The sequence below is a fragment of the Colletes gigas genome, unplaced genomic scaffold (assembly GCF_013123115.1).
Source record: "Colletes gigas isolate AHSC1104 unplaced genomic scaffold, ASM1312311v1 Colletes_gigas_Sc00011, whole genome shotgun sequence".
Classification (NCBI taxonomy): Eukaryota; Metazoa; Arthropoda; class Insecta; order Hymenoptera; family Colletidae; genus Colletes; species Colletes gigas.
In genome coordinates this window covers 4,461,004-4,473,501 of record NW_025106640.1, presented here as the reverse complement: position 1 = coordinate 4,473,501, position 12,498 = coordinate 4,461,004, and the positions used below count along the sequence as shown (strand labels likewise).

General features: G+C 45.2%; 1 protein-coding gene across 2 annotated transcripts in view; it reads right to left on the bottom strand.

Moving 5' to 3' along the window:
* The window catches only part of LOC122398153 (ABC transporter G family member 22), a 163,104-nt gene that overhangs the window by 16,003 nt on the left and 134,603 nt on the right, over positions 1-12,498 (bottom strand). For both annotated transcript variants that reach the window (XM_043397815.1, XM_043397816.1), the window contains 2 exons: positions 4,997-5,157; positions 2,030-2,199 (listed from right to left, as the gene is read on the bottom strand). In XM_043397815.1, the coding sequence (XP_043253750.1) occupies positions 2,030-2,199; positions 4,997-5,157 (331 nt within the window). The remainder of the gene's footprint in view (positions 1-2,029; positions 2,200-4,996; positions 5,158-12,498) is intronic.

Here is a 12,498-nt window from a genome sequence, read left to right as displayed (position 1 = left end):
CGTTTGACGGAAGAACGCGACTATAAGAATGCTAGAAAACAACATTTCGATATGGTAGGACTCGCTTAAATCAATGGAAAACAGGCGATCAAACGGTCGATTGCTTCCGGTATTCTTAAGCGTCGAATTGAAATTCTGCCGCGCGTAACCATTAAATAGTGCAACGAAAGGAAATCCTGCTAACGTGGGAGTAAGAGTCATTGAATTCGTACGTTTGCACGAGCGGTAGGGTCGTCGACCCGCGTAACGATCCAAATTATGATTAAACAAAATTCAAATCTACGAATTTCAATCATAAATAAATACGATTCAACATGTAAATAAATGCAATTTAAGTCGCGTTTGAGTACGTTTTTAATCGCATGCGTGATTTCGAATGCATAAAAACGATTCCGCGTCACGGTCGACCGGCGCGCATTATTCGAATAGTCAAGTACACAGAGTTGCATTCGAATACTCGAAAATTCGACACGTAGTTTCATCCTTGGTGGTCGGGCTGTCGTCGCGAAAGTTTCGCGGCAAGTGTGCACGCGGCTTTAAAGGATCGACGGGACTGTGGGTCGACACACCCTGCGCTGCCAACCAACGCGGACGGACGTGCCATTTTCTCGACGCCCGAGTCCGTTACACAAGAGGATCCGTTATGCGGAGAGAGAAAGTGGCGGCCGATGATATTTCGCCGCGTGCACAGTCGTCTCTCGGCCACAGGGAAACTGGACTACGGACGGCGTCTCTATAACTGTCGCAGCCTCGAAACCGAGCGGCGACTCTTAGACAGAGAGGCGACCGATCTCGAAATTTTTCAGTTTCCTACAAACCGTTCGTTCCTCCCCTCGAGCGATAGAGATCGACGACCAAAGGAGGTCCTCCGAGGAATCAAAGTCCACAGAAATTTTTAAGGCGTCTCGTAAAAGCCTGAATGGAGCTGACGATCGAGTCGCGTTTAAATCCTCGAAACGCAACAACGCCCGTTGGCTTTTGGCCCGCATTCCGCGCGATCCCACGTCGCGAGGTGTCCTCCTAATTTTCGGTCGCGAGCCTTCGTAAATTTCGCGCGATAAACTTGGCACGGTTGCCGCGCGATTTTCCCGGAAAACGAGGAAAGTCTGCTGCCCCGCACGCGAATCTCGAAATTCCCTTGGCTTCCTATTCTGTTCGCGGCTATAGAAATACTCGATCAACCCGAAAACGTAAATAAGCTGACATGCTCAATGAAATCAGTTTCGTTACTCGATACTTACTACTACTTTAATTGAGAACCTATAAATAACGTTTGTCAGTGTATATCAAAATTTTATGTAGTTTACAGTGTTGAGTTTATATCGTAATTTTACACGCGTGGACCAGTTTCGCAAAATTAATCAAAAAAATAATTTTTAAGCCTCTTGGCTCCGCGGACCGGGCTGACAGCGATGGTGTTAAATTGGCTACAAAGATAGCGATATAAATATACAAATTCTAGTGCTCCCGTCAGAACATTGACTGCCGTGTCATTTATGGTGAGGTTTTATAATAGCACTTTCAGCTGCAGCTCGTCTGTTACGTGCTCCGGGGGACAGGTGCCAACATCACACCACTTAAGATATTTGATGTTGCATTTCCTGTTTGGTACTAATTTACACGCGAATAAACACGGCTTGATCTTTTCGAACGGTTACGAATTAATTCCGAACCGTCCATCGACGACGAATCCGTCCGACCGTTGTTTCCATTTTTCACTCGTTTCCACTGGCGCGCCGAAGTATTGTATCCGGCGCTGTCTGACTATGCTCGTCCGTTTCTACTTGCTCGCCCGAGCGAACCAACGCGTTCGACAATTTCTCTCGCTATTTGTTTCGAGCTCCACGACACGGAACGAACATTAGATCTTCCAAGACATTGCTCTTTATGTGATCGAGCAATTTTCTGTCCCTTTTGATGCATATGGTAGGTCTGATAAATTATTAAATACGCCACGTTTATGTGGGGAAAGACTTCTATCGAGATAAATGGAAGCTTTCGGTCCCGGGAGAATATTTTGGAGACTCACCTCGAGGGTCTGCCGCAACGTGAGACCGGGGAAGAAAATGTCCTGCTGTTGCACGTAGCAGATTCTTCTGCGCCATCTTTTTGTCAGCCTCTCGCGATTCAGCCAGATTTCACCACCGTCCAAGCCCACCCGACCGGACAGGCAGTTCAGCAATGTGGTTTTGCCGCAACCTGCACGTAAAATCGAACCTGCCATTAGCGATAAATTGGAACACAAATTTACGATTACCGTATCTGCGAAATTAACCCCCTGACGTACGATTTAATTTCAAATAAATAAATTCGTTCGTACAAGCAATGACCACGGAAAAGTATTGATTTTAATGTATAATAATCGTTATATTATAATCGTATAAGACTCGTCATTGTATGATAAGGGGTTAATGACTATTTTCGGCTGGGTCTGCATCCCTGGTAAAATCTATATTAAACAGGGTGAATTTTTAATTCCAATATCGTCGTCGTAAATTTATTTATTTAAATATTTGAATAGATGTCAGCTTTTACCCTTTCAGCATTTGGAAACAATAGAATCTCACTATGTAAGTCGCAATGGCGAATCGAGGCCATTAAATTCGAAAATGTATTTTAGTCCAGTTTATCTGTACGAGTGTCGGTGTTTCTAACCCAGACCACTGACTTTTCCGTATGTTTGTGCCTGTTCGCTGCGGATTTTCGACAGATTTATGCCCGGTCGAAATAAAAATAAAGCATTGTAGCGACGTCGGTTGCATTCAAGTTATTCAACGACTATTCCCCGACTGTCAATTACCCAGAAAGCAACGCGTGCATAGTTCGAGCCTCAAGGTCTAAGTCATCCCGGGCGTTGCAGCGTTACTGGTTCACCTATTCGGTACCAAAGACGTTAAAACCATGTTTCAACGGCGCCCTCCGAGCGAACGTTGCACTGAAACGCGCGCTGCAATGGTACATTTTATTCCTAGAATCGTTTCGCGCGCGAGATATACAGCGGCGAATGCACCTCGTGGCTCGTTGAACGCGACATTAACGACAAACCGTGAAACAGCAAAGCACCGGATGATTTGTACCCGCGTTCTCGCAGGGGTTGCGAGCTGGCTTGTTAAACGAGTATCGAGGGGAACGAGGAATCTCGCGATAAATATCGCTCGGAGGGACGCAATCGTCTCGTTACCGCGCGAACAGCGCCTCGGTTAAAGATAGAAATGGCGAATTTTCGACGCCATCGCGATCGAAACCCCCATCTTTATTCGTTACGAGACCTAGGCCCGTTTACAATAGATAAACTATTGCTCGCGAAGCTTCCATAAATGTTTATCAAATTTCATACGTGTCTCGCGAGTAAAAGTTCATCTAAAAATTTATTTCGATAACGTGAATGGATATTTTCTCACTTTAGGGGGTTAATGATCAACTTTTCGGATATTTTTAGAATTGCTACATATTCTCCATCAAAATACGCGTTGTTTGCATTTTGAAACATTAAAATCGTCCAATCCGTTCAGGAGTTATGATGTTTTAAAGATTCGCATGAAATTTCGGCCAAACATTTCTGGCCTCACATTAGGTTTTCAATAAGGAATTTTTTTCTCGAAAGTGCGTAGGAATTCGGGGGTATGTCTAATGACCAAAAATGATTGTAATTGACCCCTTCAACTGAAAATAATTTTTTTGGAACGATTTGAAATTTTTTGATTTTGTCGAAAAATTTCACATCTACTCGAATTTTTTTCACGAAAATGGGTAGGATTTTGGAGGCATCTCTAATGACAAAAAATGATTGTAATTGACCCCTGCAACTGAGAATAATTTTTTTGGAACGATTTGAAATTTTTTAATTTTGTCGAAAAATTTCACATCTACTCGAATTTTTTTCTCGAAAGTGCGTAGGAATTCGGAGGTATGTCTAATGACCAAAAATGATTGTAATTGACCCCCACAATCGAAAATAATTTTTCCAGAATGATTTGAAATTTTTTACTTTCGCCGAAAAATGTTCCATTTAGCAAAATTTTGATTTAACGAGTAATCAAATGATCGTAGTTTATCAGCAATAATCTCGCTTATAAAATTGGATCGACGAACAGTCCCAGCCCTAATTTCTATGTCCGCCAGTAGGTCAGGATTCGCGGTCGTCGGCCCCGTTGGACGTCGAGTCCAATGTCCAGCGTTTTCAAACTATGCCGTGTATCGCGTTGCAAAACGTGAGTCGCCGCGCAACGACGGGGTGAATAAACTTTTCTCGCGTCGCGTATGAACGATAAGTGTTTAGGATAGAGATCGAGTGACTGGGGTGCGAGGATCGGTTTCCAAGCGAAGTATGTACGTGTCGGAGCTTTGGGCGCGAACTGATACGCAAGCTCTCGCGTCTGCGTCCAGTATATTCACCGGGTGTGATTTAAGAGCACCGCGCTATCGTAGTTTAACCTTTTCATTCTCGATGCACCTATACAACAGGCGCGCATAGAATTCTGAAACAAAATATTTCTGCGATTTTTACTCCCGCGTCCGTGAATATTTTATTTACGCTCGAGACCGTCGTTTAATACGAGCAAACACATAAATATCGTTTCTGTTATGCTTAAATAATTAATTAGCGGCGCCGCGGTCCGGCTGAAAGATACTCGTCAATATTTCTTTAAAAAATTCGCTCCCCCCCTGTCACGGATCGTTCTTGGAAAATCAATTTGCCCGAGCTTCTCCAAACACGGAGCCCGTCCATGTACGAATCGCCACCGAGGCAAAACGTAAATCCCCGACAAATAAAATTCACCGGGATAAGCGTTTCCCATCGACGCGAGCTTATACCCGGGGACAGCGATCCCTCGATCGAGGCTCGACTCGATTCGACGGGGAATCCCCTCCCCCGCCACCCGTCGATAGCCAATCTGTCTCGAAATTGGAGGATTACCGTGGACAGAGAAACCAAACAGACGAGAGAAAGGAAAAAAAGGGGGAAAGGATTCTTAATCTATCGATGGCGTCGTACCTGAAGGTCCCATGACGGCCAAGAGCTCGCCGGGCTTAACGACGCCCGAGACATCTCGGAGAAGGGCTCGTTTCTCCTTGACCACCTGCAACCCCCGGAAGATTAGCTGCACCGGACGAGAATCCAGCGGGTACACCAACTGCAACGCTGAGCTTTCCACTCTGCAACAGACAAAAGACGGAACACGGTGAATTGGCCGGTTCAATCAACGTCTTCTTCGGCACCGGGGTAGTCTACACCCCACCAACCCTTCGAAAATTGGTACGAAGTCTCTTTGACGGGATCGCTGTACGATCTTAACGACGAAATCCTATGGGCAAAGGGGACAGAGCTGGGAGGGCTCTGCAGCTTCTAATTAGAACATTGTTATATATTTTCTGCGTGAAAACTTTATTCGTGATCAATGATATATTAAAAATTATTCGAGCTACTAGAAATTCTCTTTGGTAATGATTGTTGATCGAAGCTAGATTTTAATTTTACATATGTTTCTACCCGTTTCGTTTCGTCGTGCAACAGAAATGCAGAACGCTGTGGATTCCAGCCTGGAATCGGAGCGGTTGACAAACAATTGCCTTCATAATAACAATGACGTCTCATCGGAGGTATTCCATGACAGCAATTAAGACGGGCACGCGTTGCGCCTGGAATCAGTCCGCGTCAAAGGAGATCTGGCTCGATTTCAAATGAAATTTTCAAGCCAGTCGCGGCCATTACGCGGCGACGAAAAAAACATCTCCGATTGGATTTATTTTCGTCATTTCCATATCTCGTCGGCCGGATTCATTAGCGTCAATTTAGTAAAACGCTAATAGGAGTCTCGAGTCATGGTGTCGAGGCTTTCATCGACTATGCACTCCCAGACGTTTTCGAATCGTTCTCGTGTTAAACGCGATACTAACATCGGTATACCAACGCGATATTCTCGAAAACTAACGAGCTTGAATCCCGAATAAATTGAGGCGGGACGAGAGGGGGGGAAAAAAACATCGTGCAAAAAATGAATTTCGAAAGACGTCTCAATTCTCGGAGAAGAATTCGCATCGAGTTTTATGGGACACGATCGTTGCGGCAAAAGGACAAATTTTAATTACTTCAGGCCCGTCTTAAGTGTTCCGAAATGGCCCGGCGAAACAAAAACCTAATCTAAACGACTTCGATACACAGAATATTACTGGCAAGGAAAATAATTCTCCTTGTAAAAGACAGATAAGAACGGAGATGAGAAAAAAAAATGGTCGACTACTCGTCTTGGTTTTCCCTGATGAAAAATTCTCGAAACAAAAGGGATGAAATTCCCTTTGGCCATCCGCCTCGATGGCTCCAAGACGATCTTTTGTCAAAATTATCGAACGCTCGGCCAGACACGTTCGAGTAATAAATAACTCTTCGCGACTGTATTAAACGCCTTAAAAATATTTTCATTATCTGGCATCTTGAGGCAACGTTATGGTACAATTTTCCAATCGTTAATATTGTCCTTCTCGAGATACGAAAATAATCAAGTGAATAAAGAATAAATTTTCCTTCTCGGTAAGGATTTTTAAATAAGGTCCCAGCGAAATATTTCCCGCGAAACGACGACGAACGCGGAGGAACGCGATTAGATTGACCGCGTCACCTTTGGAGTTGCATCGCTGACGCGGCTGCATTCGATTACATCCGACCGGCAACAACAACAGCAACCGCTGGGATGTTTGGCGAGTCGATCAGGGACGGGAAAACGGTTTCTGCAAGGCCGTTCGAAAGCTGCCGGAGCGCAAGGAATAACCCGATCCGTCGATTAAGGCGACATCGTGGAACATCTTCACTCGCGCGAGCCCATATAAGCGGAATCAATCTCGCAACTTTCCAATGGGTTTCCAAGGAGAATAGAAAACCCGCCTCGTAAGAGGGAAGTGAATTTCTGGTTGGATGACGTCGCGGTTCGGACTCGCTTGGGAAAACGTCGAGGATGACATTCAAACCGGAATCGAGCACTATCGAAACGATCAGAGAATTCGGCGATGGAACACAGAATGTCTTGTTTCTGTTCTCTCGATCGAAAGCTGATTATTTTTAGGCGTGTACGTAAATTCGATCGCTAGGTTTGTCTCTCGATAGAATAGTTTGTCCAAAATTATTAGATTCCAGATCTGGAAAAGTTGGAAGAATTTTTTAATAATTAAAATTGTTCAGGATATCTGTAAAGCGTCTAACGTCAGTTTATAGAGGAATGTTTTGCATATTTATTAACTGACATATAAACGCACGGAACACGACGCTCCTAGCGATAGTAAAAAGCTGTCCGCACGTAATGCGAGTGGTTCCTGGTAAACAAAGACTATGTTTCTACACCTGCGTTAGATGGAATTTCAGTCGCGAATTTTTTAGATTACAGCCGCCGTAATCTTCCTTTGCATACGCGTTAATGACCTGAGAAGGACTTTAGTTTCTTACGAAATAATTGTTTCTGCCTTTCAAATTGATATTCGAAATTATCTCGGTGAAACGTGAAGTACGAACGAAAGCTGTCTTGAAAGTTCTACTTTGGTCCTGTCAGATTTCCAGGAATTTCATTAGCAGGCTTCGATCAATCTTACTTGGATTTGTTAAGTAACTGGAACTGGAAATTACTAATTGATTATATAAGAAGCTCAAAATTTGATACGCACAGTGGAAGAAGAATTAAATCGTGTTCTTACGAGACAAAATTTCATTGCAATAATCAGTATTTGAAAGCTTTCATCGCGGATCACGTAGTACTACGTTCTACATGATTAATAAATCACGTTGCACTATGCGTTGACCACATTTCACCCACTGCTCTGTGTTGATTCACTTAAAACGTTACTAAATCGATGACCTACCACGATATCTACAAATCACGTAGTACTACGTGCCATTCGCGTTTCACGCGACAAAACACCGTACGAAATTCCCGTAAATCATGCATGTCAACCAGTTGCACAACGTGTCACAGAACGCATGGTCTAACACACATCGCGTAGTACTACGTGCTATCTATGTAACGTATCGATTCGCGTAATACATCACAAAACCGACGACCTAACAACGCGTCGCGTAGTACTACGTCCTATCTTTGTTTCACGTAGAACTACGATATTTTCACCACCGCGCGTCGAAAAGTCGGTGTGATAGCCTGTTAACAGATCACGTAATACCACGTCTTATCTGGGTCCTACGATATTCTGGGCGTCGCGCGTCAGAAAATCGACGGTCTAACACGTTGTCAACGGATCACGTAGTACTACGTGCTCCACGAACCTCGCGCGCTACTATCTTTCACGACTTTCCTCGAAAGCCCGCGCGCGGGTACGTTTAACCTTTACGAGCGACGCCCGTGGAGTACAAAGCGTTCGACCTCTATATTTGACCTCCACCTGTCCGAATTCCATCGAATTCCTTCGAACCAGCTAGCAGTCGGGGCCCGTTGGTTGCAACCGTGAGGATCCACGCCGACGGACGGCCGCCACGTGACGGCGCGTGCTAAGTAACCGATTCTCCCCCCGTTGAAATCGGAAAGGAACTAACCCGGAGCGGCCTGGTTGCGTCGCGATACACAAAAAGCGGGGGTCGTTGGACAACGGAGTCAGATAATAAATTCCCAACATGGCAGTATCACGTCATCCCGGGGTTCGTTGAACTCGACGTTACACGACAGACCCGAGGGGGAGGAAAGACGGAACACGACCGAGAACAGACCGAAGGGAACGGGGATTCCAGGCGTGAATGAGAGAGACAGAAGGGAGAAGGATGGGCCCCGACTTCGTTTTGCGATATCTATCGCCCCGTTTCGTTTTTGGGGATCGTACGCCATCTTGAAAATCGCGTCTAGCCTCTTTCTGGGAATTGGTTATTGGGGATGGAACCTGTTCTTGAGAGCAGATGTCCTTTTTCGACAAATGAACATTTATATCGCTGGTTCTTTGTTCGTAAACGTCTAATCTATGCGTGTGACTTCTTTGTTGATCGTTTCTGTGAACACGCGCGCTCTGTGAACCCTGCGTCACCCTGGACTTTTATGTTCTCCGTGATTCTTTCTAAACTTTGCTCTGTCTTGGTACGCTTCTGTAATGCATCAGCAGTTATACTTTTTCGAGTCGAATTCGAATTTTAAGAGGTATTCCCGCGCGTCATCCTGTCGATTCTAATGAAATTACTGAGTCATAAAACCGCATCAGTAAACAATTAGAGGCACGTGCATGACATTTGTCGCTCGTGTATTACAAATTAATATGCCACGCAGAACTTCGCTGTAAGAGAGTCTAATGACACCGTATAAGCGTAGTACTACGTTTCTCAACCGTTCGATCGAAATCGTCCGTCTTACAATTCCGAGTTTCGACCAATCGTCGATGTGACACTGATCACGTAGCACCACGTTCCTCATAGCACGAAATTACAATTCCCATCCACTTTCTCTTCCGCGTGCGTCAACTATAAATTGATAGGTCGCACAGAAGTATTCTGTGAGCATATTTGACGACACTATACGAACAACTCGTTTCGCCGCGAACACGAAATCACGTAATACTACGTTGTTCATCGTAATAACGTACCAGTGTTCCTCAACGATTCGAGTGAACGTAGTAATGCATTCAACTTCGACGAGGTAACGTAGTACTACGTTTCGTGGAGGCAGTATCGGAGCAAACTTGTTCGAAATATCATAGTGTTGCGTCTATTACCGATTCAAGTAGAATTTCATGGCGAACGAACGCAGAGACTACCTCTGTACTTTCTGGCAGATTGACACTCGTGTATCAGCGATGTGACTTCGATCACGTAGCACTGGGTTTCTTACACCGCGAAATTATAATTTTCACTTTCCCGTGGTTGGTTCCGTGACGCAATTCGGCCCAATTCCCTGCGAACCTCTCAGGACAATGGTGCTGTTCATTAAACCGTTAACCCAAGTTTGACGTCGGTTCGCTCGGTGTTTTTGCGCGTCGCAGAATTCGGCCGATGCGTAAGCGCCGGCGTCCAAACGCGACGGTTCTATCCTCCTCCTCTTTTTTTTCTCCCCCTTAATCATTTTCGTAATTCATTGCCTCAATGTCGGGTCGAGGTTTCACGGGGTTAGGTCTCGTTGAAGGAAGTTCCAGGGCCCGCTCCGAATTGACCCCTGCTCGGGTTCGTTGAACCGGCTCCCGCATGCAAATGGGTGCGACGAATTTCAAGACGGATTCGCCCGTTCCCTCGGTGAACGCCCAAATAGCAATCGTTGCCCCGAGATTCTTTCTTCCACCATTTTTTAATTGAATACGACTCTTAAATTAAGTAAACTTTCTGCTAGGTATCGCGAAACAGCCTGATTCGTTGACACGTTTGCGCCAGATTTGGTATACTTCCTGTAAATGTTGTTTACATTTTCAAATATTGCATCTTTGCCTTCTAAAGGAATGTATGAGACTCGTATCAAGGTTCAAATATCAACGTTGTTTTTAGAAAGAAGAATTTCGTGCACTTTAACCCCTGTGTACTTAATCTTTAATTTATTTACGTTTTCGTTTGACTTCGGTTTATCACAGAATTGAAGTACAGATTGTGAGCTATCTTATTACATAAGTTTCCTGTATCGTTAGAGAAGCACAAAATAAATGCGGTATCTTATCAACGCAGTAGTGGGTTTATAAACATTTTCTTACGTAACGTTAGAATATTTTCGATACAGCTTGAAAGTAGCATTTAATTGCTCTCGCGAAACGGTCGGGCTACGATAGAGCACGCGTTCCGTCGATCGTTCGAAGGCCTGAACTTCTCGAAACGCGCGATTCCCAATCGGCGAGTTACGAAGAAAACGATTATCGACCTTCGCAGAGGAGTCAATCACCCCAATAAAAAAGGAGCCCGCCCCGAAACTGCGCATCGTGGAGTGACAATTGAATTACGATCGACCACTGTGCGAAACGAATCGTTTGGTATCAATTTATTGGCCAAATCTTCTTTGTGACCCGATCGAACGAACCGATCCGTTGATCCTCCAAGGGAAGAAGCTTCGAGGCCATGCGACCAACCAGAGAAAATCCCGATGGCCGACGAAACCGATTCGAAACGCTGGAATATCGCGACTCGCCCTCTTTTCGACGTTGTAAACAAACGCTGGTGACGCGCGCCGTAAACGAGCGACGAACGACGCTCAAACTGCATAAAACGGGACGGATGGACGTTTCGGCGAAACACGCTGCTGGAAAGTTTATCGTAAAAGTTCCAACGAAACGTTTGATCGAGGATCTTGCGAAGTGGAGCTTTCAAACGGGCTCGAGATTCGTGGACATGTTGAAAAACGTAGTTCTACGTGATTTGTGTGCACACAAACGTATTGCTACGTCAATGGCGTCTAATTTTTAAGACGACAGACCAGTATGAATATGAATGAACGCCCCAAAGTGTAGTGATCTGCTTATCGAAGCTCTTATCGGTCGATAGACGCGGTCCAGGACCGAATTCCGAAAGACGGATGTCGACAGTGTCTATACAGAGTGTCCCAGAAATCACCGCAAAATATGCACGATCGACGAACAGTTTCCACCGGGATATTTTTTTATTTCGAACAAATGTTTTCCTCATTGCTATTGCTAGAAAATACTTCGTTTCGAATATCACGTTCTCGTAGACGTCTCGAGTGTCGTCTAGGCGTCGTCCCTACTCCTCCACTTCCGGTGATGCAACCGACGTTACCGGAACACGTACCACGCCACGTCCATGACATCCACATTTATTCGAGTTTCCGCTATCTTTCATAGAATAACGCAAAATACTCTACGAAGGTTGAAAATTTCTATCGTGTTAGTTTCGTCGAGCGTTCGCTCTTATCAGGTGAACGGACCAAAACGATTAGGGCTCGTGGCGTCCGCTCGTTCCTCGGGGATCGGTTCAACGAACTCCGTAGCGCGAGTCATCCCGTATCACCGAGGTTAATTGGGGTTGTAACTTTCTCCGATCTGATTTATAAACGCGAAACATTGTCGCCCGATCACGGCTTTCTTCTTGCGCGCGCGTGTGCTTTCGAGGGAATTGCGACCGTGACGAAACTCCACCGCCACAATTGCCACGATTAGAGCAGGTTAACGAATTCTTGGTCAACCGCGCTCGCCGACCGTACAGCTCAACTCGGTGCCCGAACAAGGTTCCCGGTCCGACTAAATATAGCGTTCCACCGCGGAGGACGCTAGATCAGCGTTCAATTGCACTTCCAAGTTCCAATTGGAGTCCACGGCGTCTTCTGACATCGGAGACCTGCGTTCAATTGTACTCCAAGGTCGCCCGTTCCGCGTACCCGATGGTCTATTTTTAATTGATCGAAACGTTGGGAACAGTCGATACCGAATATTATAGATTCTTCATCTTCGCCGCCGACTGGCGTCGATCATTAGGCTGGGAACGATCGACGAAGAGGAACAGCCACGCGACACTCCGGTTGTTTTATAGCAATTCACGCGTTGGACAGCCAAAATCGTGGGACTGAAGAGACGTCGAGGTTGGAAATATATACATTA